We start from the raw sequence: 27,450 nt of genomic DNA on the forward strand, positions 1-27,450 counted from the left end.
GTTTGTGTCCATGAAATGTGAAAGTTATAACTTTGTCATAGAGTGAAAACAAATACATCATTGGAAAGGTCTCAGCCTGGAGAGTAACATATGTCAGTATGAAGACTCCACATAACTCCAGCTTTTAAATATTGACCTTTAAACGTTCAACTTGGTGCTTACAGAAAGCTTCTAGTATGGTTGTGAATAAGGTTATGAAATGATATTTCTACTGAATATTTGAAATGTCTGGTACAGCCGAAGTAGTAATCATACTCTATCTAGATAAGGTGTGTTAAGAAAGGGCATAGACGTTGCCTTATTTCTGCTATATTCACTTATATCCTAGAAATTGTGTTTTGGGGCCGACAGTTTTGTGTCCTAAAGTAGGGCTTTAAAATGATATTTCCTCAGAACATATAAAATATCTGGTAAAGCCGAGTTAGTAATCACACTGTATCTACATAAGTACAGTCGTTGTTTTATTGCTGTTATTTTCACGAATATCACCAGTGTTTGGGCCGGTAGTTTTGGCTCTGAAATTGACGGTGTAAAATACGGTTATGAAACGATATTTCTACTGAATATATCAGATATCTGTTACAGCCAAATTAATAATTGCATGCATTACATTACATTACATGTCATTTAGCAGACGCTTTTATCCAAAGCGACTTACAAAAGTGCATTTAAACATTTGGGTACAAATAAGAGCTAGAAGTAAGTAAGAGCTTCAAGTAGAACAAACTATGAAGTGCTAGTCATAAGTGCAATACAATTTTTTTTTTTTTGTCGTCTTAGTCGAGGTAGAGTCGGAACAAATGTGTTTTTAGTCGGCGTCGGAAGATGTGGAGGCTTTCAGCTGTCCGGATGTCGATGGGGAGATCGTTCCACCATTTGGGAGCGAGGACAGTGAACAGTCTCGAGTTCTGCGAGTGCCTCTGTGATCCTCTCAGTGAGGGAGCAGCAAGCCGGTTTGTCGATGCAGAGCGGAGTGGGCGGGCTGGGGTGTAGGTTTTGATCATGTCCTGGATGTAGGCTGGACCGGATCCGTTTGTAGCATGGAACGCAAGCACTAGAATCTTGAAGCGGATGCGAGCAGCTACAGGAAGCCAGTGAAGGGAGCGGAGGAGCGGTGTAGTGTGGGAGAATTTTGGTAAATTGAAGACCAGTCGAGCTGCCGCATTCTGGATGAGTTGCAGAGGTCGTATAGCGCATGCAGGAAGACCAGCCAGGAGGGAGTTGCAGTAATCCAAGCGTGAGATGACAAGAGCCTGGACCAGAACCTGTGCCGCCTTCTGGGTTAGGAGAGGCCGAATCCTTCGGATGTTGTGCAACATGTATCTGCAAGATCTAGCTGTTGCAGCAATGTTGGCAGTGAGGGAGAGATGGTCGTCAAGTATCACACCCAGGTTCCTTGCGGTGTGAGAAGGAGTTACCACAGAGTTGTCGAGGGTGATGGTTAGATCTGTGGTGGGAGAGCCCTTTCCTGGGAGAAAAAGAAATTCAGTCTTGTCGAGATTGAGTTTCAGGTGATGGTCAGACATCCACTGAGAGATGTCAGTCAGACAAGCGGTGATCCGTTCTGCTACCTGTGTGTCGGAGCTGGGAAAAGAGAGAATGAGTTGGGTGTCATCGGCGTAGCTGTGATAGGAAAAACCATGAGAGCGAATAACCGAACCAAGAGAGTTGGTGTATAGAGAGAAGAGGAGAGGGCCCAAGACAGAACCCTGAGGGACCCCAGTAGCTAGAGGACAGGGTTCCGACACGGATCCTCTCCAGGTTACTCTGTATGTTCGGTTTTGAAGATAGGACGAGAGAAGGGTAAGTGCAGAGCCTGAGACACCTAGTTCTTGAAGGGAGGAAGTAAGGATCTGGTGGTTAACTGTGTCAAACGCTGCAGAAAGGTCCAAGAGGATGAGCACAGAGGAGAGAGAGGCAGCCCTGGCAGTGTGGAGTTGCTCAGTGACAGCAAGAAGTGCAGTTTCGGTCGAGTGACCTGCTTTAAAACCAGACTGAAGAGGATCAAGAAGGTTGTTCCGGTGAAGGTAGGAGGAGAGTTGATTAAAGATAGCGCGCTCCAGAGTTTTGGAGAGAAAAGGAAGAAGAGAGACAGGTCTGTAGTTATTTACTTCAGACGGGTCAAGGGTGGGTTTTTTAAGGAGGGGGGTCACTCTGGCCTCTTTAAGAGAGTCCGGAAAGCAACCAGATGACAGAGATGTGTTAATGAGGTGGGTGAGGAAAGGAAGAAGATCAGAAGCAATTGACTGAAGAAGGTGAGAGGGGATAGGGTCAAGGGGGCAGGAGGTGGGGCGGGCAGAGGTTATTAGGGAAAGAACTTGATCCTGAGATAGAGGGGAGAAAGAGGATAGAGAAGGAGCTGAATGTGTGGTTGGTAGAGTGGTGAGAACAGGAGGTGGGGTTGAGAAAGAAGAGCGAATGTCATCTACCTTTTTTGTGAAGTAGTTGACAAAGTGAATTGGTAGAAGGGAGGAAGGAGGGGGGTGGGGGGATCAAGGAGGTTAGAGAAGATAGAGAAAAGTTTTTTGGGGTTAGAGAATGAGGATTGAATTTTAGTCTGATAGAAAGATTGTTTGGCTGCAGAGATAGAGGCAGTGAAGGTGGAGAGAAGAGAGTGATAGGAAAGCAGGTCATCAGGGTGTTTTGATTTCCTCCATTTTCTTTCTGCTGCCCGTATCGTGGCTCTCTCAGCACGCACTGAGTCCGACAACCACGGGGCTGGGGAGGACTTACGAACCCGCCGGGAAGTAAGAGGACAGAGAGAGTCAAGAGAGGAGGACAGAGTAGAGAGGAAGGTGTCTGTGGCAGAGTTGGGATGCATGAGGGAGAAGGAGTCAGCTGAAGGAAGTGCTGATAGAACAGTTGAGGAGAGAGAGGAGGGAGAGAGAGAGCGAATGTTGCGACGGACAAGTGCAATATCTGATGAGATGAGATCATCAGATTGGGAGAGTGGGAGAGAGTAGGAAATGAAGAAATGATCAGAGACATGAAGTGGGGTTACCTTGAGGTCGGAGGTGGAGCAGTTTCTGGTGAAGATGAGGTCAAGGTGGTTGCCAGCTCTGTGAGTTGGTGGAGAAGGAGCAAGTGAGAGAGAAAGAGATGAGAGAAGTAGAAGTAGATCAGATGACTTCTCTGACTCATGCATATAGATTATCTTTGTTAAGAAAAAGTAGATATTACAGCCAAAAGAGGAGTCGCACGTTACCGGCCATACCGGGTTGAGTCCTTAGCAACCACCATAGCAACGTACTGAGACGTGAAACAATCAGTAGGGACTTATTATAAAATCATAGCGCCTACATGCTGTGAAAGGTCAGAATAGTCACTGTCTGGTGAATATTTCACCACCTATAGTGAGGCCGGCTAAGCTTTCCTCAATAAAATATAAAAAGTGGGAGGGGGCGCAGGGGGTTCCCTTCTGGGAGCGCATGACGTCACTGGGAATGCCCACTGATGTAAACTCGTCTCACAGCCTTATTATCCGCCTAGTGTGTATCTGAGCCACAGAGGTTGCAGACTACTAGTACAGTACCTATGTGGTCATTTGGTTTGGAGGACTGGTTGTTTTTTAAGCACATCAGAGCAAATCATAGTATAGTATAGTATGGCCAGAGTGTGTATAATGTCTATTTGACCAAATGTAGATATCATGAATTAGAATGATAAATATATAAGAGTTACTTTATTCATCTTCAAACGGAAATTTAAATGTCTGTCAGCTCATCTTTTGACTAGTGTAAAGCCTGATGACTGTAGGTGCACAATATCTCCTGTACCTCCGAGTCCTTCAGTGGAGAGAGAGGAGCCTGTTTCTTTGGTCCATCAAGGTGTTAAGTGGTTGATCCGTGTTGTTCAGGATGGCCTCCATCGTCTTCATTGTGTTTCTCTCCACCACATTCCCCCGAATCCATCATGGCTCCAATTACAGAGCCAGCCTTCAAATAGTATTATCTCCAAGAGCAATGTACCAATGATATTAAAGAACGCTTCATTTGGTATTACTTTATTTAGTGCAAATGAACAGCTTTCGGTGGCAATATTTGGTATGCTCAAAAAAAACATATTAAGACATATTAAGACTCACATTCGACCCCTGTGACTGTTTTCCCAATAGTTGTATCGTAGTGGATTTAATGAAATGACAGTATAGTAATAGTCAAGAAATGGTTGTAGAAGAACACAGTGTGGATGCACACTATCATATAAAGTCCTTGTATCCATTCTCTTCCACTTATCCCTGTTTGGGTCACAGGGAAAACATGCGAGCTCCACACAGAAAGATCCCAGGGGAATCTAATCTCCATCTTGCTGTGAGGCAACAGTGGTAACCACCAAACCACCACCATGTTGGTGTTTTTATGCCATATGGCCAAAATCACAAATGACATTGGTTTCGTGGGGCTTTATAATCTGTACAGTATGTGACACGCTCTGTCCTTAGGAACCAAAGTGTCATTTTCTGCAAACTTAACTTTTGGATGGAAATCATATACAATCATGTTAGCATGTACACTAATCATCCACTAATAAAGGGAGTATAGTGAGAGTAAGGCAGTGATGGACAATTTTAGCATTTTTAAATACGCCTCTTTCTTCTGTACAATGGTGCTGGTAGCAGAGAAGCATGATAGATGGTTTAGAATTTCTGACTGAGACAACTGCAGCCTCTTTATATGCTGTAGCAACCGATAACGTGATAACGGCCAATAACGTAATCATTTCAATGTAATAAAACCAATAACGTAATAAATTGCCAATAATGTAATAAAGTTGTTAAGCCAATAACGTAATAACTTATTACGTTATTGGCCTTGCATTAAAAAAAATCATTTGATAATGTAATAAAATTAGCCTTAATATTGCATCTTGCAACAGATGCTTAAATATCTGACCTTGTAGATACCCCTCCACCCTCAAACCCCCCTCCACAGGAGGCCTAAAGGAGCAATTAAGAGTCCTTAAGAGATTTCTATGTCACTCTTAGAGTTTCCAACTCTGTGACCATACAGACGGGGTAGTGCGCTGCAGTTTTCAGTATGGTATTGCAATTCACCGCCAGAACACTAGGGGCTGCGGGAATGAGTCGTTAACTGACTAATGACAGCACCGCGGTCTCCATTGGTCTCAGTTGCCTCGACTGATGACGACATTTTTTGGAGGCACACGTCGGGCTACAGAGAGCACTTTGCCAGTATCATAAACAAAGATTATTGGTGTGCATGTGAATGTTCTCAGTGTTGGTATCAAATAAGATATGCTGTGATCACAAGTCATACATACCAGGACTTGCACGGCTCCCACTCCACCAGTTGCAATTTTTGTCCCTATTCAGTTCAAATCTTTGGCTATACCTCCGTCTTGAATACTCTTTCAGGATTATTACACAGATTACATAAAGACTATCAGCACTTTATGACTGTAGATTCTCTAACATGAGAGTTCTAGGAAACGTCAGCAGGTGAATGACTCTGTGTGGGATTATTGAACCTTTAAAACTTTGCATTAGGCAACCCTCTTCACAGGGTAGAACTCTTTGCTCCCTGATACTGTATGTGGGCATTCTGAAAGGGAAGATATGTAGTTATTCTGGTACAGAGCTTGCATGCATCATTGGTAAATGACTGTAATCAATGGACTATAGAGATGGATGAGAGGATAAATATATATGGGCAGTCATCAGTGCTCAAATGAATCAAAATCAATTCAAATGACTGTTTCATAGAAGAGTAGAGCACTTCACAGCAGAGACTAGGGTATTTTTTTTGTCTTTGAAAACCAAGATCACACCAAAATCATGTGTCAGTAGACGTGTCTGTTTACAAAGAATGGACACACTTACTGTATGAATTAAGGGAAATGTGTAGCAATGAGACCAGTGGGGAAAATAAAAGATCACAGTCTCATTCACTGTCAGCTTATGCTCTTACTTAAGAACATCTAAACTGAGACTGAGTGATGACCAAGACTGGACAATGCAAATCCCACACTACAGGACATATTTAAAATGAAAGGTGGAGCATTCAAACTGTAAGCACATTCATTTAGAGTGGCAACAATGAATCAACTATTGATCAACTACTACATTAATCAAGTGTTCATTTATTTCATTAGGATTTTATCCTCTCGGGTCGGTGTGAATACGTTTTACTCCTCTATGACTGTGTGCTGACTGGACTCTCTAAAAGTATTATGGACAAAAATATCTGATTACTTCATTGTGGTATACTTCAATTATATATACATATATATATTTTTTGTTTTTAAAACCATATTCAGACAATTATGGATTGACATTACAACACACCTTTCCTTTTCCGTTTCAGCACTGCACTGGGAGCAGGACAGCCTTCTTTCACAATGTCATCTATTACTGGAAAAGATATAAAATATGTGATCATGATTAAATAATGTGCTGACTATTACATCAATGTGAATAACATAAACAATCAAATCTATCAGTTTAGAATTGGAGGCTGCTCTTGATGTGTCAAAAGGTATTTAAATGTTGTAAAGCTCCTGTGGTTTTCTATTGCATCAGAGATGCCTGGCAATGTAAGAATACAAGTTCACCATGAAAGCTCATAACATGCTCTTCTTTCGGGATGAATGGCAGCACACAGTGAACATTGTGGGTAAGTTGTACCCTTAAGGATGACCTGGCTTCAGCATGCTATTACAAACATATCTAGCTGCTGAAGTACTGAATTACTTCTACAACCCTTTCGGACTTGATAAAGTGGATGATTTACAGCACTACACTTGTACTTCATATTTAACATTTAACTGTAACATCCTCCACATCCACATTAATAACGTGAAATACTTAAATCAACTCCTGAAAGTGTCTATGTACCTGAAGCACCGGAAGCCATATGAACACCCAGAGACAATGTGGTGCACAGCAAAACACAGCACAGTGCTGTAAACGTCTGTGCTCCATGCTTTATGGACTATGCACTGTAGAGCATCAAATCAGGGCCCTAAGTGTCCTAACACAGTCTTTGTCCCTGGCCTCTGAAGGTGGGAAGGTCAGAAAGAATCCCAGAAACACAGGCGTGATGTATGATATGATATGTAATGTAATGTAAACAGCTTAATGCTAAGACCTGTTTTCTTCTCTAGCCCTTTTTGTAATATATACATTTCTGCCATTCTTGTACACAATGGGATGTCTGGTGCTGAGAATTTATTAACATTTTCACATTGCACAAAGTCATAATATGGTTTTGTGGGGCTTGCCATTTGTTTCCTACATACCTTTTTCTAAAGCAACTGGGGCAGCTGGAGTTCCTTCTGAGGAATGGGAACCAGAGGTTGATGGTCCAGTTGGGGCTGCTGGTGGCCTAGTCAGGAACTTCACTGATGTAGTGGAGGTTGCTGAGGGACAACCTCCACTGGGTCTGGTGGGGCCATTACTGGTCCAGTTGGGGCCCTTCGGGGATCAGGTGGAGCCAGTGTTTGCTGGGGATCTGGTGGAGCTACTGGTCCAGTTGGTTGTTCGACTGGGGCTGATGAGGGTTCATCCAACTGGCGTGTGGCATCTGGTAGGACCCAGTCTGCATAGCAGAGGAACAGGAGTCATTTTACTTTAGTAATATTACTTGAATTAAATTAACAGCATAATCTGCTACAAACAAATCAATGTAGAAACTGAAATATACATAATCATTTTAAATCATCACTTATGGACCACTAGAGGTGGTGTGTGGTAGTGGAGTGACATGCCTACTAAATGAGACCTGCTTAATGAAACGCAGAACCACACGAAATGTGTGGCGATGCCTGCTCGGTCAGATTTTGCTTTCCTCTGGATGTTTATTATTTTGGTGTGTAGTTGCCAATCAATAGAGCACACAGGCATTGATGAGCTACACATCCCATTCTATATCTATTTCTTCTGCAGAGAGCTGCAAAAAAGTGTGTAGGATTGTGTCGTCTGTATTCACACACAATCTGGTGTTATGCAGAGGTGTGGGCCTGTTTATTTGTGCTTTAAAATGTCACTGCAGTGAAACATTGAGTCAATAACATTCCTTTTTAACGTTTCCCCAATTCACTTCACGCATTGCATTCAACAATGATACCTAAAAGGATCATTTGGCACAATGAAATTAAGCTTCCTAAAATTAGATACTACATTTCATTGTATGACAATATATTCCAAGTTGTTTTTGTCAGTAAGTAAACGTCAGTGATGTTTATGTTATAGGAGCAATGTGCAATAAAGTACAACATTTTAAAATTTGCATTTGGTCAGAAAGTGAGTATCCTGCTCATAGTTAAATTAAAAAAAATATATACCACAAAGCATTTTTCCAGCCAGGCTGCTGTCAGCTGAACAGTCAATCACAGTGGACAGCAGGAGAGGAAGATGTTCCATTAATCAAGATTCTCACATTCTCTTGGATCTTTCTGTGTGGAGTTGACATGTTCTCCCCATATCTGTGTGGGTTCTCTCCAGGTACTCAGGCTTCCTCCCACCGTTCAAAGGCATGCATGAAGGGATAGGTTAAGTGTGTGTGTGTGTGTGTGTGTGTGTCTGTATGTTGCCCTGTCATGAACTGGCAAGCACAAGTACTTGTGTGTGTCGGGTACTTGTGCCTGAAAGATGCTGGGATAGGCTCCAACCCACCCTGGCCTCAACAGTGGTAGAGAATGAATGAATTGATGGATGTTAAACCCAGTTTAGCCAGAAAATTGTGTGGACTCAACAGAAATAGCTTTTTACTCTGCTAAGACCAGTGTTACTAACAAACAAAGGTAAGTATACAGCCCTCAATGTGCATCGAGCACTAGGTTTAGGGTGTTGCCTAAAACGCAATGAGTGACGGGAAAAAAGCTGCACATCTATATAGGTTTGTAAAAAAGTTCCATCTCCTCAAACCTCAGAGTTTAAGCATAGCGACAATTCAATTTGTTTCACATGAATGGGTGACCACAAAGCTGAAAACCAAACACAGAAGACTCACCTTTTACAATAAATAACAGACCATTCTTACCGTGAACAAGAAGTCCATAAATGTCCCGCATTCTGTCCACACATGTAGTAGCGTTCGCCTACTAAGTGGCAACGGGGCAGTAACACCTCGGACACCCAGGTGTTTGCTGTCAAGAGCATTGCCCTTACACCCAGGGCCTGCAGTTTTTCAAGCTAAAAAGGACACACACACACACACAAAAGAAAAGTAAGACATAACATTAATATTTAGAACAACATTTGCAAATTGCACTGCAATAAAACAATAAAAAGGAATATCATAGCAATATATTTGCTTCATCTTGGATGTGAGATACAGTCCTGTTTTTTCGGTGTGTTTGGACCCAACTCTCCCGTTTCTCATCAAATTTGGCCAGTTTTTTTAAAGCCTGAGTTTATGTGGCTGTTGCATATTTTGCAGGTTTTGCAAGCTACATTTATAACAGTGCGACAGGACACACACTGTCTTGAGGTTGACCCCTGGCCTGGCATGTCTGTGAGACAGAAAGATAGACAGACCAACAGAAGACAGACGGACTGACAGACACAAAGAGAGGGTGTGTGAGTGTGTGTGTGAGAGAGACAGGGAGAGAGAGAGCTAGTTCAGTAGAGGAGTGGCTCTTAAAAGAGCTGTTGGGTTGTTATAGGAAAAGCCAAGGAGAGGTAAAGGTAGGAGGGGCTATGGGCTGCAGCTGTTGGACACAAGAAGATAAAAACATGGTCAATTCTCTTGCAGCAAGCCTTATTGGAGTTCACAAAGGGCAAATACTGAATTCTTAGTCATTTCCAATGTGTCAACTACAAGCAAGCTAGCAAAACACAGTGACAATTGTAGACAATACAGATCTTTTTTCTTTTTTTCCTTTTTTTCTTTTATTTATATGTACAGGTTATAACATTGACAATATAACATTGTCTCATTTTCAACCAAGAAACGTATAAGGTAAACTATATGATCTTTATATATTAGTATTTATCTGTTTTTTAATCTTTAAATGACTCTGAGAAGTTGCACACAGCTTTGCTCATTTGAAAACGTGTGACCTCAGTTCTACAATTGTTAAGATAAAAGATTTGATGATGAATAATATTTTTCATGTTTAGAAATGAGAAGTTCTGTTGAATCACGGTCAACAGTGTCATTTGATTTTTGTTTTATTTCAGTTAGCCTGCATATATTTTAGGACAGGGAAAGTCTTAAAGGCAAATGCAGTCCAGTTCATTACTACTTGATTCTGGATTAAAAATGTTCCCATGTTAAAAATACAAAATACAATTTTATTTGACATTTTCTCTTATAGAGCAACACTACGTTCAGTGAAGGAGCAGACCCTGAGCTGAGGAGATGCCACTCGGACACTGATCTGCACAAAAAAGGGGAGCTATGCAAAGCTTGTGGCTCATCTGCATGGTGGAGTACCAGTGGCGGGCGGTGCATTTCACGCTTAGGCCTTCAGTGATGTCCTACTTAGTCAATAAATACCTTTCATTATGCCATCATTTATAACACTTGGACTGGAGAGAGTAGTTAGAAACACACTTAAGCACTACTGGGCATTGCATCACCTCAATTGTGTACAAAATGGGCTATTTTCCGGCGCATTTTAAAATCAACAAACCCGCATCAGCAATTAAAACATATCTGGTATGCTACTGCCAAAAGTTAAAAATAAAAGGGTCTTTAAAATGATCTTTCCAAAAAGTTTTATCAAATGAGTCCACAAAGAATATACAAGCTTTAACAAGATTGTACAATAAATTGCAAAATCGCAGTTTAATATCAGAAAAACACGAACGAGACGGCAGTACAACCGCACAGCTGCGCCAGATGATTCACATACATTATATTATATTATATATACATTATACAGTATATTTGTCATTTTAGTTCGTTATTATGGATTTGATATGAACAAAATAAATTATAAAAACATATTAAACGTGAAAAAAATTTTTTTGCACTCACCAAAACGGCTCTGTCCCCCAAAACACTTATTTAAACACAAAATCCATTCTCCTTTCTTTCTTCAAAAAGACGTCAATGACTTGGTTGTACAGTTTGTCTGTGTGTTTCAGTTTCAACAAGAAATCCTTTTCTATTGACATGAAGGCCAATGCTGAAAGCCGCGTCTGTCCAGTTGTGTTTCTTGCGTATGTTTTAATTCGCTTTAAGGATGAGAATGACCGCTCAACAGAAGCTGTGGACACAGGGATTGTCACAGCCAAACAAGCCAGTGCATAAAGCTGTCCCATACTCTCACTCAGTTCTTTGATCCTAAGAAAATCAAGGAGATCCACTGGACTTTTTCCCTCAAAATCAGTCATGGCATACATTACAGTGAGTTCTGTTTTTAGTCGGGGCAGGTCGAACAGTGCGCCGTGATTTTGTGTTAAGCTGGAAAAGGCTGTTTGTGGAAAGTGCTGGGGGTCGAGAAGGGAGAGAAACAATCATTTTTCGTGGTCTTGAAATCGATTCCGTATCTGGCAAAGAATGTTATCCAGAATGTTGCTGTAGAGTTGTTGGTAGTGTGCGTGGAGGTCGCCTTGCGCTGTGCCCTGGCCTCTGCGCGCGCTTGGACCACCTGAGATGCTCACCGTTTCTTCATAAATCTGACTGAATCTGCCCCTTGCGCACTCAACTGTGTCACAAAACTCCTTCACCCTTGCCATGCAGAATTGTACATCTAGTGTTTTAGACTGTAGTATTCCAAAGAGCACATCAGCATGCTCAAAAAGCCCATTAACAAAACTCAAAATCATCCAGGCGCTTATCAAATCCATCTGCACAAAGCACAGTGTCCTCATTATACTCATCATGATGTTCCAGTATGTGATCAAACAATTCCTTTAGCGCAATCCTCTTCTCGTGGACTACATTCACCAATCTTGATGTGGATTGCCACCGTGTCGGTGCAACGTGAGGAAGACGCCGCTTGCACATATCATCCAGTAGCTGAGTACGCTTTGGAGATCTTGAGAAGAACGCAGCGAGGCCATTCAGGTTGGCAAAAAAAAAAACCTTGCATTCTTTAAGCTTTGAGGCTCCTTGAGTCAGTACTAAATTAAGACGATGTGCATAGCAGTGAATAAATAAGGCCATAGGTGCTCTGTCTTTAACCTTGGCTTGCAGCCCATTTAGTCCAGATGCCATTACCGCTGCACCATCGTAACACTGTGCCACAACTTTATCCAGACAACACCCATATTCCTTGAGAAAACGTAAAATAAGAGCAGCAATGTCATCAGCTCGCTTGCCACTAGTTACATCCTCATATTTGATAAAACGCTCCTTGACACCTGATGTCGTTACATAGCGCAGGACAAGTGCGAGCTGTGCAGCATTACCGACCGATCTGTTGTCTCATCTACCATTACAGCAACGAACGGTGCATTTTTGATCTCTGTTTTGATCTCTTCTCCCATCACTTCAGCAATAGCATAAATTAGGTCATTTTGTATTTTGCCAGATGTTCCAGTAAACACTCTGTTGGTGGATAGGTGGTAATGCAAGTCTGTGTCATGCTCAGCCATAAAAGAAAGAAGTTCCATGTAGTTACCTCTGTTTGAGGACTGACTGCTTTCATCGTGTCCCCTAAATGAAAGCTCTTGTTTACCCAAAAACACGACACAATCAATCAGTCTTTTCAATATCTCCCTGTTTTTCTTCACCATTTCATTGTGCAGCTCTCTTTCCCTGCGCACCTGTTCGTTGAGCTGTGAGTCCACTCTAGTGTCCCCGAACGTTTTTAAAAGCACCGTAGCTTGCAAGTGTCCAGCCGTGCTTTGGTGTCTCGTTGCTGCCTTGGTTAAACAATTTAAGTTTGCAAATCCAGTGTAGCTCCACACACTAAATTTGTCCTTTGCAAACAAAAGGCATTCCCAGCAGAACAATTTGCAGCGTCCATCAGAAGCCGTAAGCCAGGGGTACCGCTCGTAATTGCTTGCCTGGAAATGGCGGACAAACCCCTTCCCCGGCTGGGACAGGTTAGCTAGCTCAGGGGTCGGCCGTCCTCCTCTCACGAGATCTAGCTTCTCTTGAAAAGTTCTTCTTGAAAATGGCCTTGCCAGTATATCAGCAACCAAATCAACGCGTAGCTCTCCTTCGGTCATTGTGGGTTAAAAAAGGTTTTTAACCGTTAACAATCCCGGCTGTGGCTCTGCTGATCTGCAGAGCACTGCCGTGGCTCAAACTAGTAAGTATCCAATCACTGGACGCGTCGAATGTCATGTTCAACGTGAGGCCAGCTAGAAGGCCTTACTGACTCAACTCGTGATCTGATTGGCTATCGCAACTATCTATCAACTGTATTTGCACGTTCACTTACAGTGCACAGACGCCCGCAATGTTGATTCTGAAGGCCCGGGCAGATTTCATACAGCCTGGCAACATAAGATAGCTGAATTCTGATTGGATAAAAACTCTAACCCAAAAACAACAGCACTGGAAGGAGCATAATATGACATGAAGAGAATATGAATATTTATATTTAGGGAAAGTTAATAAAAAATTTAATGAACCTTTATCATAATTATGATCATGATTTCTGGTTATGTTAGGCCAGCAGAGAAGGCCTTGCTGGCCCTGACGGCCCACCACTGTGTAGTTGTTTCTCTGATCACTTTCTGTAGTTGATTCTCTGATCACTTTCTGTAGTTGTTTCTCTGATCGCTTCCTGTAGTTGTTTCTCTGATCACTTCCGTAGTTGTTTCTCTGATGCTTCCTGTAGTTGTTTCTCTGATGCTGTAGTTGTCTGATCTCTGATCACTTCCTGTAGTTGTTTCTCTGATCACTTCCTGTGGTTGTTTCTCTGATCACTTCCTGTATTGTTTCTCCTGATGCTTCCCTAGTTGTTTCTCTGATGCTTCCTGTAGTTGTTTCTCTGATGCGCTGATTCCTGTAGTTGATTCTCTGATTGCTTCCTGGTTGATTCTCTGATCACTTTCTGTAGTTGTTTCTCTGATCACTTCCTGTAGTTGTTTCTCTGATCACTTCCTGTAGTTGTTTCTCTGATCGCTTCCTGTAGTTGTTTCTCTGATCACTTCCTGTAGTTGATTCTCTGATCACTTTCTGTAGTTGTCTCTGATCACTTCCTGTAGTTGTTTCTCTGATCACTTCCTGTAGTTGTTTTTCTCTGATCACTTCCTGTAGTTGTTTCTCTGATCACTTCCTGTAGTTGTTTCTCTGATCACTTCCCATGAACACACAGTTGCTAGAGAGTCTGGCCGTTTCTCAATATCCACTTGTGCGTACTTGTGCGTACTTGCGTACTCCCGTACTTGTGAAAACGTCATCAGCTTCAGTCCAAGTGCTGTTCCAATTCTCAAGTAAGCGAACAGCGAGGACGGTTCTCAAACCTGGAAGTGTCCTCGCTCCGCCCATTTTTACCAAGTATGCATCGGAGGTGACTTAAGCGTACTTGCGATGGCCATGTATCCCGGAATACATTTCGGCGGAGCATAGCAGCAAGTAATAGAAATATAAATCTGAAATAAATATTTTTCTGTGTCCCGGAACAAAGTTTTAACATCATTTGAGGCGAGAAATGATTCTTTTAGAATTCAAATATGTGGTTTGTGTATGAAGATATGACGTATTTATAGTTTGGCAGCGACGTTTGTCGGAGGTGATAAGCTCCGCCTCTGCGGACGCTCGGCGCTCACTGTGCCCGGCACAGAGCAGCGTGACCTCGGCCTGTCCTGATGAAATGATCCGCTGGCTCAGACGTCGCTGTCATTAGATGCTCGGTGTGATCCATAGATTTGTTGTTGACGTGTTATTTTGTTTTTAATGGAAACGTTTTGACCTGACAGTTTAAAAGTTTGTATATTATTAATGTTTTTTTTATTATTTTAACTTTGAATGTTTGATTTATAGTAAAGTCGCACGGTCATTGTATCTGTATTTAAATATAATATGTAAATATTAGATATGTAGAGTAGTATATATTTGTACAAGTCATATATATATACTACTCTACAATGCTGTAATATATCTCCACATCCACATCTCCCCATTTGTCTCTGAGTTTGTAGGACAACTTCTTAATTATGGTCCAGCTCACACGAGGACTCCATGGTCCTAATGCATTGCAGCACTCTTGCAGCCAGAAACCGTCAGCCTGCAGAGCACTAACATCCTCAGATCTTATTGATGGCCATGTGAAAACTTTATCCATATAAGCTGTGGCAATTTTTAATGAATTGCCAAAATGTTCTTGCAGCAAAGACTTAGCCTTGGCATATTCTGTGTCATGTGGCATATGCTGACAACTTCTGACCATTTCTCGAGGCTGCCCTCTAGTTCAAGGAAGTACAGGCAATCTTTGACACTATGAGTCTTCTTCTCAATACTTTGCTCAAAAGCCCTAATAAAAGCCTGATATTGCAGAGGATCACAATCAAAGATCTGAACTTCTTGTCTTGGAGGGAGAAAGTGAGCTTGACTGCTGCTCAACAAGAAACAATGTCATGTTGTTCTGTTTTTCTAAGACCGTCACCAGATGGCGCTGTTCATTGCCGCCCTGTGTTGATGATAAAAGATGATCTGCCTGAGAATTCGACCAAGTTTGGAGAGTCTGTCAATCACTGTGTTTTATCTGTGGTGTGTGTGAAGGCTTCAAGAATGTAACTGGAGCATGCAGCCCTGTATTTTTTACACTTCAGAGACGGATTAAATAAATGGACTAAACTAGGCAGACTGTATTTTTTGGGCCCCCCTCCATCGATATTATTTAGGAATTGAAATCTGAAACTTACCAAAGTTACTAATAAAAGTTCATTCACATTTTACATAGCGTAGTCTTTGGTTACGAGTTGGTTCTTTGTATGCCAAAATAAGCCATGTATAGTCACGTATTTATACGTTACTACAAGGCTCTATTAAATGCTATTAAATTATGCTTATCTTATCCATTGCGAGTGTCATTGTTAAGGCAGTAGTACCAGTAAATCACCAATAGGTGTCAGCATTGCTATGTAAACAGAGCAAATAAGATAAATGTTGTAAGCTATTGCATTTTGCAGAAAATCTTAATTAAATGTGTTGATTAAATTGAAGAGTTTAATAAGTAGTCAAATATACAAAGACCAATAACATGTGCAGTAAGAGAAACTGTGCTGTCGTGGTAAAGAGGTTTATTTTCATGGACAAGCATCACCTCTCTTCCATTTTCTGGTATTCAGCTCCTGGTCTGGACTGTTCAGCAGTTTTCTCCACTGGTCTGGATGTTTCTCTGGATGGTGAACTGTGCATTGTTGTTTTTGGAAGCCATTCTACATTTAGTCTTAGATTTAGTCTTTTGGACTAAAACGCTTATTAGTTTTAGTCACGTTTCAGTCATTTCTATAGTGCAGTGTCACACATAAGTTTGACATGAAATTTCCTCCGCCGGTGGTGCGCCGCGACCGACTCTAGATCGGCTTGGAAGGTGGTTTACAGCGAACCCCCGCCCCGGACCTCGCCGCGGACATGTGCACTCGCTGCGGCTTCTCCCGCCCGCCTGCCCCCAGCGCGACTGTCCTCAGAACGCCCTGACAGCGTCGCGTCATCGGGACGAGGAGCGTAAATCGTCTTGTCATTTTTAGGTTTTGATTGTCCCTCTGTCTGGGCCCCCCCCTGCCAATCGGACCCTAGGCACGTGCCCAGTTTGCCTTTGCGTTAATCCGGCTCTGTTTGGCTTTGCACCCAATAAATGTTGAGGCAACTGGTCATCTGCTGAAATGTATCGAGGTGACTGCTTACTATTTGCAGACACAAAGATTTGTGCATCAGCATTTAAGGTTCCAGCCTTCCTTTGCTCTCTCTCAAAGTAGGAATTCATTCCATCAGACTTACTACACACAGCCCTAGACACACGTGCACCATCAGAGACCTTTAATACACCTATTTTAGCCATTGATGCAGCTATCTCCATCTCCAAGTCAAGCTGTTCTCTCTTTTTCCTCAACTGCTCTTCTTGCTCCTGCAAAGCATGTTTTTCTTTGAATAGTCTTTGGCGGGCCACGAGTGCTGCCATCTCGGCCTCAGCTTTAACACGTGTTGATGAAGTAGATGAAGCCATAGATCTTCCTCCAACTGAACTCCTTTTCTTAACAGAACGTTTCTTATGTTCTCAGAATCATTTAAAATGCTTCTTCCATCATCTCCATTCTGTGCATCAAACCACTCAACGTTAGGTGGGTCAGAGTGAAGTAGAACGGACATTCCATCTGTATTTACTTGTTCAGTATTTTGTTTAACTTGCCCGCTTTCAATGAGCCAAATCTTTACTTTTTCAGTCAACTCTGCATTATTTTCCTGCAAGGCTGCAAACCAAGCATTCTGCCTCTCTTGTTCCTCCAGAGGAAGCAGTGGAATCACAGAATTATGAAGCCAACCTGCATCATCAAACAGCTGAGAAAACACTTTGAGCTGAGAATCAACATTTAAAATGTTACCACCTGTGTGCATTAGCTCTTTAATAAGTTTAACAACACCTTTAATTGTGTTCACTTTAATTCTTCTTTCAGATGGAAGCTTTTCAATTGTATTTATCAACGCTTTAGCTGTGAATTTTGTTTGTCTTTTTTCACCCTTAGCACTGATATCAGAACATGACTTTGATTTATTCATTTCCATTTTTCAATAATGAATGACCACAAATCACAATGAAGTCCCACTTTTACACACACACACACACACCTTAACATGAAAATATCACTGAACAGGTTCATATGTGACCAAGCAAAAGGCAAATGTGGGTCGGACTGATTCCCCCTAACTGCCTATTAAAACGAACTAAAGTCAACCCTAGTCTTCTGTGCATACTAGCGGTGGGTATTATGTACCTGTATACCGATAGTCTTGAAACACACGTAGACGGCCTGAGACAAGAACTACGGCGGTACTCCCGAGCCCAATGCTCCAGCCACTTGATGCACAAAATAACAACAAACAATACAGCCACCTTATGTAGCAGCACTGCTGAGCCTAACCGGGGAAAAGTTCATCCATAAGACACGAACCTGTGTGTGTGAAAGTGTGGCGGATTCATCCCCCATATCCATTGATTGACAGGATACAATCATGCATGAATGAAACGTAGTCGTGGTCTGTGCGTCAGCGTCTCTCCGTTGACTCCGCTCGCTCCCACTTCCTTGTTGAAACGCTTCCAAACAATTCACGCTTCAAAGACACTTTTGTTGACTTTGACAGCGGCCGATCGATGTTAAAGGATTTCAAAAACAAGCCGCTGGAGGCTAAACACACGAGCTAAGTGATGACGCGCACACGAAGGCGTGTCTCTGTGGCTCTACCACTCTTTATTCATCACGCTGAGTGCCAAACTGCGCACGACACTCGTGGCGTGTTCATAATAAGAGAGAAATAATACACACAGCAAACAAAACATGCATTGACAAAAGATTTCGCTCCACCGTGCTCACCCTACGTCATGACTGACAACCAGCAACCAGTGAATGTGTTCAATTCACTCTTATCATTCTATTGATATCATTCTTACATTGACATTATATTCATATAATACATTCAAGTCCACAAACATAGATGTAGAACTCTCGCGCTGCCTCTTTATTTCCTGCTCGACTCATTTCCTGTAAGAGAAAGTGAAAGTAACTATTCTGTAACTTTGCTTCAGTCGCCATTTGAACTGCGCAGCACGAGGACAGACTGGTGAGTGTTGACGTGATTATGATGATAATATATGATGATATATGATGATATATGATGATATATGATGATTTAGTGCGTGTGAGTCAAGTACCTTAAAGTGAGACTTGAGTAAAAGTCTTAAAGTTTGACATTTACTCTCCTTGAGTATCAAAAATCATTTCTGATATAAAATGTAGTCAAAGTTGCTAGAAATAACAAAGTCAGGTACAAATACGTGGAATGTGTACTTAAGTACAGTCATGAAGTATATGTACTGCTTAATCCTGACAGATTAGAATGGAAACTTCCAGCCTGTCATAACTCCAGTCAGTCGTCTTTTGTTTTTCCTAAATGTGACGTCATGTTTTCTTCTTTATGTCAATTCTACTCAAGCGTCCAAACCGAAACATAAAGTCCCGTCAAACGCGAACACAATGTTAAATGAGATTAAATGAACGATTGTAAATGATCATTTGGATTAAAAATGAAATAATAATGTCATATATTCATATTATGATCAAAATAATGACTTGATTTAGTAGCTTTAAGTACTATAAGTGCTTAATGCACTAAAGTCGGATGAAGTGCTTTTACTGTGAACTTTTGGAGTAATCCAGGGTCAAAGTTGACTTGAACAAAACTGAGGTTATTCTTTTTTTGAAGTGGTATCAAATCCACATTTATGATTGAAATGTAATTGTACTTAGTACTTTTTGATGTCCTTGATGAACAAATATGCATGTGTTAATAAGTAATCCAGGATCTAATTGGACTTTTGCTCTCAAAACTGAGCTCATCAGCTGACTTGAATGCAGACAACAGCCCTTCAGTCACATACAGAGTAGCCTAGCACCATCTACTGGCACAAATATGTAAGTGACATGAACAGCAGGTTTCATAAAACACCTTCTCTGACAGAAAACTCCTGATGTGTTACAGTTTTCTCTCGTGTGATCACTGGACTGAACACAGATCCACATCAGACGTCCTCCAGGAAACATGAAGGAGATTTTCCACTCAAACTGAGAGGTAACTCTTTAAAGTGCTTTCAATATGATGCTTTGAGTGGAGCAGTGATAAGTCAGTGAGGAGCTCATTTGCACAAACTCATGACAACAACAAAGAGAAGACGTGCTTTTTATATATGAGGTTTACACTTTACAATAGAAAACAAGTTATTCTCTGTAAATCTGTATATTGGGACGGTTTATTCAATTGAATTTTATTTGTATAGCGCCAAATCTTAACATACATGATCTCAGGTCTGTACATAGACAACATCAAGGAGAGCAGAGAAACACAACACTTCACACAATGAGCAAACACTAGGCATCAGTGGAGAGAAAAAACTCCCTCTTAACAGAAGAAGAAATCTCTGACAGAACCAGACTCAGAGATGTGCGGTCATCTGCCTCGGTTGGGGTGAAAGGAAAATGGGGGACAGAAAGGGGGGAGAGAAAGGACAAGAGGGAGATGAGGTAGAGACACACATCTTCTAAATTTCTGCATCAGTAAATCTGTGATCAACCTGTGTGTGTGTGTGTGTGTCTCAGAATGACTGAAGTCCAGCAGATGAGTGGTTGTGTGGAGGAAGACGAGGACAGAGCAGAGTCTCCAGGACCCAGCGGTCTGTCTGTGAAGAGTGACCAGTCTATGGAAACACCTTTAAAGTTCAGTCATGAACCTGGAGCCTCAGAGACAAAGTAAGAGACTCATGCACTGACAACAAGAGAACATCATACACTCTTAACCCGAATTAGTTGACTTTACTCGCAAATCGTGTGGCAACCTGTTGCCCTATACCACTTTAGTTTTTACACAAGTTGAAACTAAACATATCAAGTTGTATTAACATAAAACCTTATGTTTAGTACTTATATTTATTATAGTGTTTACTCACTGTAAATCATTAAATAAAACTATTATGACATATTATTGCTACTCATCATTTATTACAATTACTGTATTTTCCTCTACTTTAATTAGCTTTTGATTTTTTTTAATATGGTATAAAACATAGTTTCAATTCAATTGGATGGAAAAAAGAAACACATGGAAATGCTCCAATGTGTCTGTGTTGTTTACGTGTGTGTTGTGCGTGTTGGTGTTGTACGTGTCTGTGTTGTTTACGTGTGTGTTGTACGTGTCTGTATTGTTTATGTGTGTGTTGTGCGTGTTGGTGGGCCACTGTGATAGTGTGGGGCAGGGGTCCTCTTGCGATCCGCGGCAGCCTTGTAGGATTTGGACTGCCGAAGGAGGTTCTGGCGGGCCCGCTCGAAGGTGGTGAAGTATGGGGAATGATAAAAAAGATGGGGGAGATAGAAAGGTATGGGATTATCCGGTCATGATGTGTGGGGAGGAGACTGCAATTTCTAACAGGGATAAGACAGAAATGATGGCAAAGTCATTGGCAAGAGTACATGGCATTGAAAATCTATCAGAAGAGGGGAGGAGGAGAGAGAAAACAATGAATCAGTATCCAGGTGTGCTAGACAGGAGGGAAGAAACAGGAGAAGCAACTGACGAACCATTTACTCTGGCAGAAATGACGAGGGCAATAAATAAATCAAGACCAACCTCCCCAGGGAAAGATAAGATATGCAATATAATGCTAAAACAACTAAGGGAGAGAGCATTATTAAAGTTGCTGCTATTGTACAACAAGGTGCCTGGAAAGAAGCAGTAGTGGTCCCCAAAAGAACACCCAGTAAGGATCCCACACAACCCACTAGTTACAGGCCAATAGCCTTAACATCAAATCTGTGCAAAATAATGGAAAGGATGATAACAGAAAGATTAACATATGATCTTGAAAAACCAGAAATGCTGGCAAATGATCAAAGTGGTTTTAGAAAAGGAAGAAACACAATGGATGCAGTGATAAGGCTAGAGACAGAGATAAGAAAGGCACAGGCAAATAAAGAAGCAGTAGTGGCAGTGTTTTTTGATATTGAGAAAGCATATGATATGATGTGGAAGGAAGGATTATTAATAAAGCTGTGCAAGATGGGTATAAGAGGAAGGGTGTACAACTGGATTAAGTAGAGAATGGGACCCCTCAAGAGAGTGTGATTAGCCCTTTACTCTTTACAGTAATGATCAATGACGTGTTCCCTCCTTGAAGCATCGTTTCTAAAACGCAAACCAAAGGCACTTTTTAGAGCCACGTCTGTCTGTCTTGTTATCCTGTCCGTGCTGTGTTGTACTTGTCAGTCTTTCTGTTGCTGTTTGTGTATCTTTCTGTCAGTATTAAGTTCTTGTCTGTAAAAAAATATCTCGTTATCTGTCTTGTTTTGGGCCACACGGTGGTGTAGTGGTTAGCACTCTCGCCTTGCAGCGAGAAGACCCGGGTTCGAGCCCCGGTTGGAACAAGGGCCTTTCTGCATGGAGGGCCTTTCTGCATGGAGTTTGCATGTTCTCCCCGTGTGTGCGTGGGTTCTCTCCGGGTACTCCGGCTTCCTCCCACAGTCCAAAAACATGCAATGTGGCGATAGGTAAATTGGACACTCCAAATTGACCATAGGAGTGAGTGTGAGAGTGAATGGTTGTTTGTCTCTATCTGTGTGTGGCCCTGCGATGGACTGGCAAACTGTCCAGGGTGTACCCCGCCTATCGCCCGATGTAGCTGAGATTGGCACAGCACCAAGAGCTTGTGAAGAGGATGTTATTTGAGGAGTCTAAGGCATTTGCGAGAGATGGAGATGATATTGGGTGTAACCCTAGCCTGCAAATGGTGATAAATTTAAAAGATGACATCCCTGTGCAGAGGGCGTACACTTCCATACCAAAACCGCTCTTGAAAGAGGTCAAAGAATATGTTCAGGATCTTCTTGTGAGGGGATGGATAGTTAAGTCAAAGTCATCCTCCTCTGCCCCGGTGGTGTGTGTGCGAAAGAAAGATGGTACCCTGCGCCTTTGTTTAGACTATCGGCTGCTGAATCAGAAAACAGTACCAGACAGACACCAGGACCTGCTGGACACCTTGGGTGGATATTCTTGGTTCAGCATCCTCGATCAGGGTAAGGCCTACCACCAGGGTTTTGTAGCTGAAGGTTCACGCCACCTCACAGCCTTCATCACACCCTGGGGGCTTTATGAGTGGGTGAGGATCCCATTCAGTCTGTCCAACGCACCTGCAGCCTTCCACACGGCTGCCGCGGGGTTTTAAAAGGTAGTAAAAGGCAGTAAATTAAATTAGGCCAAATTAAAGCCAGTATAAAGTAGTAAAAAGTAGATTTAGCAGTAAAACACCACTCGTTCAAGTCGAACGATAACATAGGAGAGCTCTTCTGCATGATGTTCCCGGACTCCCAAATCGCAAAATCGTTCGCGTTGGCCAAGGACAAGACCGGTTACATAATCAAATTTGGCATTGCCCCCTATTTCAAGAAGCAACTGGTTGAGGCCATCAATCATGCTGGACCGTACATCCTGATGTTTGATGAGAGCCTCAACCAGTCATCAAAGAAAAAACAAATGGATATACACATTCGTTTTTTGGAAAATGGTTGTGTACAGTCCAGATATTTTGGCTCACAGTTCCTGGGACATGGAAGAGCTGACGATCTGTTGCGGCACATCAAAGTAAGTTTATTTTCTTATACTTACACTTATTGGTTACATGTTTACAATTTAACTTTTTCATGGATATTTGATAATTGTATTTATTATTATTATTATTATTATTAATAAATTATTATTATTATTTATTATTATTTAGCCTATCTTTGAATTTCTGTAACACAATATTGGAATAGTGTCTATAATTAAAAGTATTATAGCCAAGCTGTTATGCTCAATCTGAAGGTTGAGCATGGCTCAGATAAAGTCAGATCTACATTATTGGGATTTTGTTTACAGTGAGCCACATTTGGAGAACCAATGATCTAACTTTGGCAAAGCAGTCCTTGATATAGGCCTAATATCTATGACTGTCAAATGTATTCCAACACCTGACTTGTGTTTTACTTTAGGATAGTAAAGCTAAATGTTTAATTTGAAGGATATACAGTATTACTGTCTGTATATTGAATGTGGTTTAAATGTTATTTAATCAAACTTTCTTCTGTGTGATAATTCACAGGAATGTGTTGCACAACTCAACATGAGGGAGCTTCTCTCAATAGGAATGGATGGCCCTAATGTCAACTTTAGACTCCTGGATTTCCTTCAAAAGGAGCATGCTGAGCTGTACGGAGGTGCTCAAGTCCTGATGGTTGGGAGCTGTGGACTGCACACCCTCCACAATGCCATGAAGGCAGGCTTCACAGCCTGGCAAATTGACAAACTCCTGCGTGCGCTCCATTTTCTCTTCCACAACGTTCCTGCCCGAAGAGAGGACTACACCAACATCACTGGATCATCCTGCTTTCCCCTCTCTTTCTGCGGCCACAGATGGGTCGAAAATGTGCCGGTTGCAGAGAGATTCCTGGAAGTTTGGCCCATGATTCGGAAGTATGTTGATGCTGCTGAGGCGAAGAAGGTCCAAAAACCGAACACGGCCTCTTATGACCTCATCCTGGCAGCACTAGGCGATCCACTCTTAATCCCAAAGCTTCAATTTTTCCTCGCCATTGCGAGAAGTTTTAACCCATTTCTTCAGAAATACCAAACAGATGAGCCAGTGTTGCCTTTTTTGGCAAAAGATTTAACTGAGCTTCTGTTGGTAAGTATCACTATAAAGATTTTGATTAATTATTTTGAAAGTAAACCTGTATTAATTGATTGAATGGCTGGGTAACTATCTGCTTGTTATCATCATCAGAGTTTACTGAGGCGGTTCATTAAAAGGGAGCTCCTACAGGACCAAAGCCCCCTGCAGCTCATTATTTTGGACATCTCTGAGGAGAAGAACTGGGTCTCCCTCAAAAGGGTAGACATAGGCTTGGGGGCTGAATCTGCCATCAAGGTATTTTCAGTGTTTATTTGTTTTGTGAGTTGAATTTGTGAATTATGATGCCTGCACAAATCAACTAGCAAATACAGTTTGTTCAGTATTAATATTATCATTAGTATTATGTAAACATATCCTTTCAAAGAAAGCATCGACTATATGTTTCTTAATGTTTCTTGATAGGCACTCCTGGGCAAACCAGGAACCAAGATAGGGGAACTATCTGTACTCAGCCTGAGAAAAGAGTGTTTGCAGTGTCTGATTAGGATCATAAAGAAACTGCAGGAAAAGTCCCCATTGAAATTCCCCATTGTTAGGCAGATCCCACAAAGATGGTCAAAGATCCAGAGTGGTGCATCGTACAGATGAAGGCATTGGTACAGACTTTCATCCAGGGGCAGCAGCTGGCAGGTGGCATTGCAGCTGGTAAGAAAATATTGTATAGGGACAGTAGAAGTGGATAGGTTATTCAAATTGATTGAGGTCTTGTGCTAGAAATCTCATTTGTGGTTTTCTGCCTTTTTAATCTAAGAGGTGTAAAAAAAAGTGTCAATGATCAATTTGTAATTTAGGCAGGACTTCCGTGCCCCCCAGGTTGAGAACCAATGCTTTAGATACTGTTGTGTATCTGTGATGTACTCTATGTACTTTTGTTGAATGGATGATAAAGCAGTTGACTGGAATGTGTTAATGTAATGAATATATCTTAATTTGTACCTGTCAATGTTGCAGGTGATGTCATCATTCAACAATTCACATCCTTTCTCTCTGTCGTGGGCAGAGAAGATGAGTTTGTTTCCTTCCAACCCCTGAGGCAGCGTCTCGATGTCTTTCTCCACTCTAAACTCTGTACGTCCCATCCTGACCTGCTAAAGTTCTGCCAAAGTGCTCTCCTCCTTTCCCATGGACAGGCCACAGTGGAGAGAGGCTTCTCGGTGAATAAAGAGGTAGAAACGGGCAACCTCTGTGATGAATCTCTCGAAGCCCTCAGGTTAATCTGTGATAAGGTAGCTGTTTGTGGTGGCGTTCTTAAAGTTCCTTTGACCAAGGAGCTCCTGGCCTCTGCTGCTTCAGCGAGGTCACAATACAGGCTATACCTTGATAGTGAGCGGAAAAAAAAGGAGAGCGCTACACAAGAGCTGAAGAGGAAAGCAGCAAAGAAAGAGCTTGAGGACCTTCGGAACCAGCGGCAGGTACTCAATAGCGTGTGCCATTCACTTGAAAATGATGCCGACAAGTATGCAGAGATGGCTGAGGGAAAGGCAGGAACAAAGATGGCTGAGCTCATCACAAAATCCAACTCTCTTCGTAGAAGACACAGGGACAAAAAAGCAGACCTTCTCCAAGTGGAAAAAATGATAGAAGAAAAAGCCACACAGCTGAGGCACTTGTAACTGCAATTTTTTTTTGTGTCCAGTGTTGAAGTTATTAAGTTGTTTGTTAATAAAATACTATTACAGTGTAAAGTTGCACTTTATTGCCATTTTTTTGAGGCCCTAATTTAACCATTTTGTTTCAGATTCCAATGTACAGTATAGCTGTTCATTCTAAAGGTCCAGTCTGTCTTCTAATTGTCATGGAACTGTTACTTTTTGACATTAAGTAAAACCTATGGACCAAGGCTGGTTGGGACATCTTGATTAATCCAACTCCTATGTTAGAGTTCCCTCTTACTTCAATGTAGCTCTCTCGCTGGCCCTAACACAAACACTCACATACACCTTCAAAGCCTCTCTCTCTCCCCCTTTCTCTTTCTCTCTGGTTCTCTGTATATATGTATGTATGTGTGTGTGTATATATATATATATATATATATATACATATACATATATATATATATTTACTTTAAGCTGCTACAGTTGAAGCTTGAAGTCGTGCTGGTAGTAAAAACTATTGTGATGGTAGTAAAAAGGTAGTAAAAAGGTAGTAAGTTCAACTTAAGAATCTCTGTATAAACCCTGTTCCAGAGAAGTATGGAGGAGATGTTGAGTTCGCTCAGAGATGAGTGCTGCATACCATACCTGGACGACATTCTCTGCTACTCACAATCTTTCAAGGATCATGTAGAGGTGGTACGTAAGGTGCTTCAAGCTCTGCAGTGTCAAGGAATAAAGCTCCGGCCAGAGAAGTGTGAAATGTTCAAGAAGGAAGTTCGCTACGTTGGTCGACTTGTGTCCGCTGATGGTGTTCAAGTTGATCCTAAAGATCTAGAGGCTGTGTTTGCACTGAAGGCTAAAGCCCCGCAAACAGTAGGTGATCTGAGAAGGGTTCTTGGCTTCCTCAGCTACTACCGGTCATACATACAGGACTTTTCAAAAATAGCTAAACCGCTATATGAGTTTCTCCAAGGGAAATCCTTGCCAAAACAAGGCCAGTCCCAGCAGAGGAGGGTCAAGGGACCCCAGCTGTCATCCAGGGAACCTATAGTGTGGACTTCTGCGCACCAGAGTGTACTTGAGAGATTGATTGAAATGTTAACGCACCCCCCAGTTCTAGCCTTTGACCTACCATTTGTCCTGCATACTGATGCGTCAGAGCTAGGCCTTGGTGCCGTCCTATACCAACAACAAGATGGAAAGTTGCGAATCATTGGGTTTGGGTCAAGAACGCTAACTTCTGCAGAAAAGAACTATCATTTGCATAGCGGAAAGTTAGAGTTCCTTGCTCTCAAATGGGCAGTGTGTGAGAAATTCAGGGACTATCTCTTTTACGCTCCACACTTCACAATCTATACTGACAATAACCCACTGACATACATTATGAGCACAGCAAAACTCAATGCAGTTGGTCACCGCTGGGTGGGGGAATTATCTGACTTTCGGTTCAACATCAAGTATAGACCTGGGAGAGTGAACACGGATGCCGATACTTTGTCCCGAGTTCCCCTTGACATCGACAACTACATGGTGACCTGTACAAAGGAGTTGTCGC

The 27,450-nt window shown here is 41.9% G+C and overlaps 3 protein-coding genes and 2 long non-coding RNA genes across 7 annotated transcripts in view; 4 read left to right on the plus strand and 1 right to left on the minus strand.

Annotated features, from left to right (window-relative positions):
* Positions 1-27,450, plus strand: part of LOC122784333 (NACHT, LRR and PYD domains-containing protein 12-like) — a 100,622-nt gene that overhangs the window by 24,223 nt on the left and 48,949 nt on the right. The gene's annotated exons all lie outside the window — the stretch shown is intronic.
* LOC122784383 lies at positions 3,988-18,044 on the minus strand. 2 transcript variants are annotated; one of them, XR_006362169.1, is made up of 5 exons: positions 17,981-18,044; positions 9,000-9,151; positions 7,258-7,556; positions 6,305-6,370; positions 3,988-6,178 (listed from the first exon to the last, which is right to left on the minus strand). It is a non-coding gene; the product is annotated as an uncharacterized LOC122784383 (long non-coding RNA). The 2 variants fall into 2 exon arrangements; XR_006362168.1 differs by having other exon boundaries at positions 3,988-6,370.
* LOC122784384 lies at positions 17,068-19,595 on the plus strand. Its single transcript, XR_006362170.1, has 3 exons — positions 17,068-17,152; positions 17,319-18,647; positions 19,566-19,595. It is a non-coding gene; the product is annotated as an uncharacterized LOC122784384 (long non-coding RNA).
* Positions 20,221-27,450, plus strand: part of LOC122784380 (NACHT, LRR and PYD domains-containing protein 3-like) — a 30,245-nt gene continuing 23,015 nt past the window's right edge. The window contains exon 1 of the mRNA XM_044049632.1: positions 20,221-20,329. Coding sequence (XP_043905567.1) covers positions 20,280-20,329 — 50 coding nt within the window. The 5' untranslated portion in view covers positions 20,221-20,279. The remainder of the gene's footprint in view (positions 20,330-27,450) is intronic.
* Positions 22,221-25,988, plus strand: LOC122784359. Of its 2 annotated transcripts, XR_006362166.1 has the most exons (5): positions 22,221-23,210; positions 23,710-24,291; positions 24,391-24,534; positions 24,703-24,945; positions 25,252-25,988. XR_006362166.1 is itself a non-coding variant. In XM_044049603.1 (4 exons), exons 1-4 carry the CDS (start codon positions 22,920-22,922, stop codon positions 25,330-25,332), a joined length of 1,098 nt encoding a protein of 365 aa, XP_043905538.1. In that variant the 5' UTR covers positions 22,221-22,919; the 3' UTR covers positions 25,333-25,988. The 2 variants fall into 2 exon arrangements, 1 of the variants encoding a protein (XP_043905538.1); XM_044049603.1 differs by lacking the exon at positions 24,703-24,945.

This window comes from Solea senegalensis, linkage group LG17, assembly GCF_019176455.1.
Source record: "Solea senegalensis isolate Sse05_10M linkage group LG17, IFAPA_SoseM_1, whole genome shotgun sequence".
In the NCBI taxonomy this organism is placed as follows: Eukaryota; Metazoa; Chordata; class Actinopteri; order Pleuronectiformes; family Soleidae; genus Solea; species Solea senegalensis.

Bases quoted from the DNA above. Each gene is read 5' to 3' on its own strand.
- LOC122784359 (XM_044049603.1), top strand. From the start codon at position 22,920: ATGATGTTCCCGGACTCCCAAATCGCAAAATCGTTCGCGTTGGCCAAG. The intron at 23,211-23,709 runs GTAAGTTTATTT...GATAATTCACAG, and splicing joins ATCTGTTGCGGCACATCAAA to GAATGTGTTGCACAACTCAA. The intron at 24,535-25,251 runs GTATTTTCAGTG...TCAATGTTGCAG, and splicing joins GGGCTGAATCTGCCATCAAG to GTGATGTCATCATTCAACAA.